This window comes from Malurus melanocephalus, unplaced genomic scaffold (genome assembly GCF_030028575.1).
Source record: "Malurus melanocephalus ecotype Western Australia unplaced genomic scaffold, MMel_1.1 scaffold_293, whole genome shotgun sequence".
NCBI lineage: Eukaryota > Metazoa > Chordata > Aves > Passeriformes > Maluridae > Malurus > Malurus melanocephalus.
In genome coordinates, this window is record NW_026623525.1 from 83184 (window position 1) to 85280 (window position 2097).

A 2097-nucleotide genomic window follows, 5' to 3' on the forward strand; every position below is an offset into this window, starting at 1 on the left:
TTTTCTCATTCTTTCTTTCCTCTCTCTCTCCGCTGCCCGGGTCTCGGATGCAGCCGCTTCCCTTCTAACTTCCCTGCTGCCCGTGTCTGCAGGCTGGGTGCGGACCCCCGACCCCCCCCGGGGCGAGGATGACCCTCCTGCCTCTTTAAATTGCCCCCCCAAACAAACAACAACAACAACAAAAAAGCGCTTTATTTTTGAAGGGCGGGGGGGGGAATTTCGCTTTTCATTTTTAATTTTTTTTTTCTTAGGGTTGGTTGTGGTTTCGGTTTTTTGGTTTGTTTTTTTTTTTTTAGTTTTTTGGCGGAGGGGTGGAAGTTGGAATCTTTTTATTTCCTCCTCGGCCCCCCCTCCCGCGGGGCCGCCCCCCCGTGCCCGGCTGCCCCCCCCCGGGCCCCGCAGAGCCGCTCCGGAGGAGAGAGAGAGAAAAAACGCCCGGACTGCTCCAGCCTCCGAAATGACTCAGTAACTTTTACGCCTCGAGTCTCAGCCCTGCAATTAGGCACTTTCCCAGCACGGCTCGGGATGTATTCGTCTCCTCTCTGCCTGACCCAGGTAACCGGGACCCCCCCGCTTCCCCCACCCTTTTGCTCCTTTCGCCGCAACAGACTTTAACAGTTGCAATGCAAAAGAAAAAAAAGAAAAAAACAAGAAAACCCAAGAAAAAGCAACACCCCCCTCCCTAAAAATAATCATAACAGAGAAAGGCGGGTTGGGGCCGTGCAGCGCTGCTCAGAGGAGCCGCGTTCCCCTCCTGTCCCCCTCCCTCGCCTTTTGTAGGGTTTTTTATGGTGTTTCTGGTGCTTTTTGGGTTTTTTCAGCCTTCACTTTCACTTGGGGTGTGGGGGGGTTGGAGGATTGCGTTGCGGTTTGGGTTTTATTTTTTGTTCGCTGTGCCCAGAGGTGGGTGGTGCGGGGAAGCTGCCAGCTTTGGGGGTGAGGGGGGACACCGTGGGGTGTGGGGGGTCCCGGGTGGGTTCGGGGAGCCTGGGGTGGGGGGGGGCTCGGCGCTGCAGGCTCGGCCTCGGCCGTGCTGCCTCTTGCATAGCGTGAAACTTTTTCCTTCCCCCCCTCCCAGCCCAGCTGCACATGGTGGGGTGCAAGGGCTGGGGGGGCACAGGCTTTTTGTTGCGAATCCTCCTGGTTTGGGACAATGTGCACCCGGCCGTGCCACGCCGCGCTGGCGGGCGAGAGGGYGGAGGGGGTTCGTGCACGGCGGGATGTGGGGGGCACCCCCTTGGTCTCCGAGGYGAGGGGCAATGTCGGTCCCCATCGGGGTGTCGGGAGCTCGGGGGGCAGCCCCGGGCYGTGCGTGGGGACACCGGTGTCACCCCAGGCCACGCCACTGTGCTCCGGTGGCACGCGGCAGGGTGACCATGCCAGGGCCCAGGGTGCAGGCAAGCGAGGCGTCCCCAAAATCTCCCCCCAAGAGCCGATATGGCCACGGGGGGGAGATCCAGGGACCCCCCCCCCCCCTTGCCCACAGCACAACCACTGCGGCTCTGCCTTTGCTCTGTGCTTATTGATCGCTGATATTTATTTAATTATTGAGCAGGCAGCTTTCCCCGGCTCGTAACCTCTTCCCTGCTGGCAGCTGCTGCCCGCTCCAAGCCCGGCCTCGTGCTGCACCCCACGAGGGCTCTGCTGTGAGGAGGGGGTGCTGCTGCAGRACTCCCCTGCCCGTGCACGGGATTCTCCTGCCAGACCCCCTCCATGGGGCCAGAGCTGTGGGCAGGGTCTGGCTGCACCTCGGGGGCTCAGGCTCTGCTCTTCGGGGGGTCCGTGGGGGTCCCCTCGTGTCCCTGTCGGGTGCGGGGGCAGCAGGGTCTGGCCGCGGCTCTCCCGGGTGCAGCGCAAGGCTGGCGAGGGCACGAGCAGGGCAGGGGCAGGGTGGGCAGCACCAGGGCTGCTCAGATGACCCTGAGGTGGTGCTCCCTGTCGTGTGGTTGACTTGGCAAGGGTCACACCTCAATCTGGCTTTTTTTTTCTTCTCTTTCTTTCTTTCTTTTTCTCTGTTTATTTTCTATTTTTTCTTTGTCATTTTATTTCTTTTTCTCTTATTATTTTTTATTTGTATTTTCTTTCTTTTTTTCCTTT

General features: G+C 59.4%; 1 protein-coding gene across 8 annotated transcripts in view; it reads left to right on the forward strand.

Moving 5' to 3' along the window:
• The window catches only part of NFIC (nuclear factor I C), a 43561-nt gene that overhangs the window by 2103 nt on the left and 39361 nt on the right, over nt 1-2097 (forward strand). For 7 of the 8 annotated variants that reach the window (XM_057376899.1, XM_057376903.1, XM_057376906.1 and 4 more), the window contains exon 2: nt 297-555. The exons of the other annotated variant lie outside the window; for it this stretch is intronic. In XM_057376899.1, the coding sequence (XP_057232882.1) occupies nt 526-555 (30 nt within the window). In that variant the 5' untranslated portion in view covers nt 297-525. The remainder of the gene's footprint in view (nt 1-296; nt 556-2097) is intronic. 8 annotated transcript variants of the gene reach the window in all.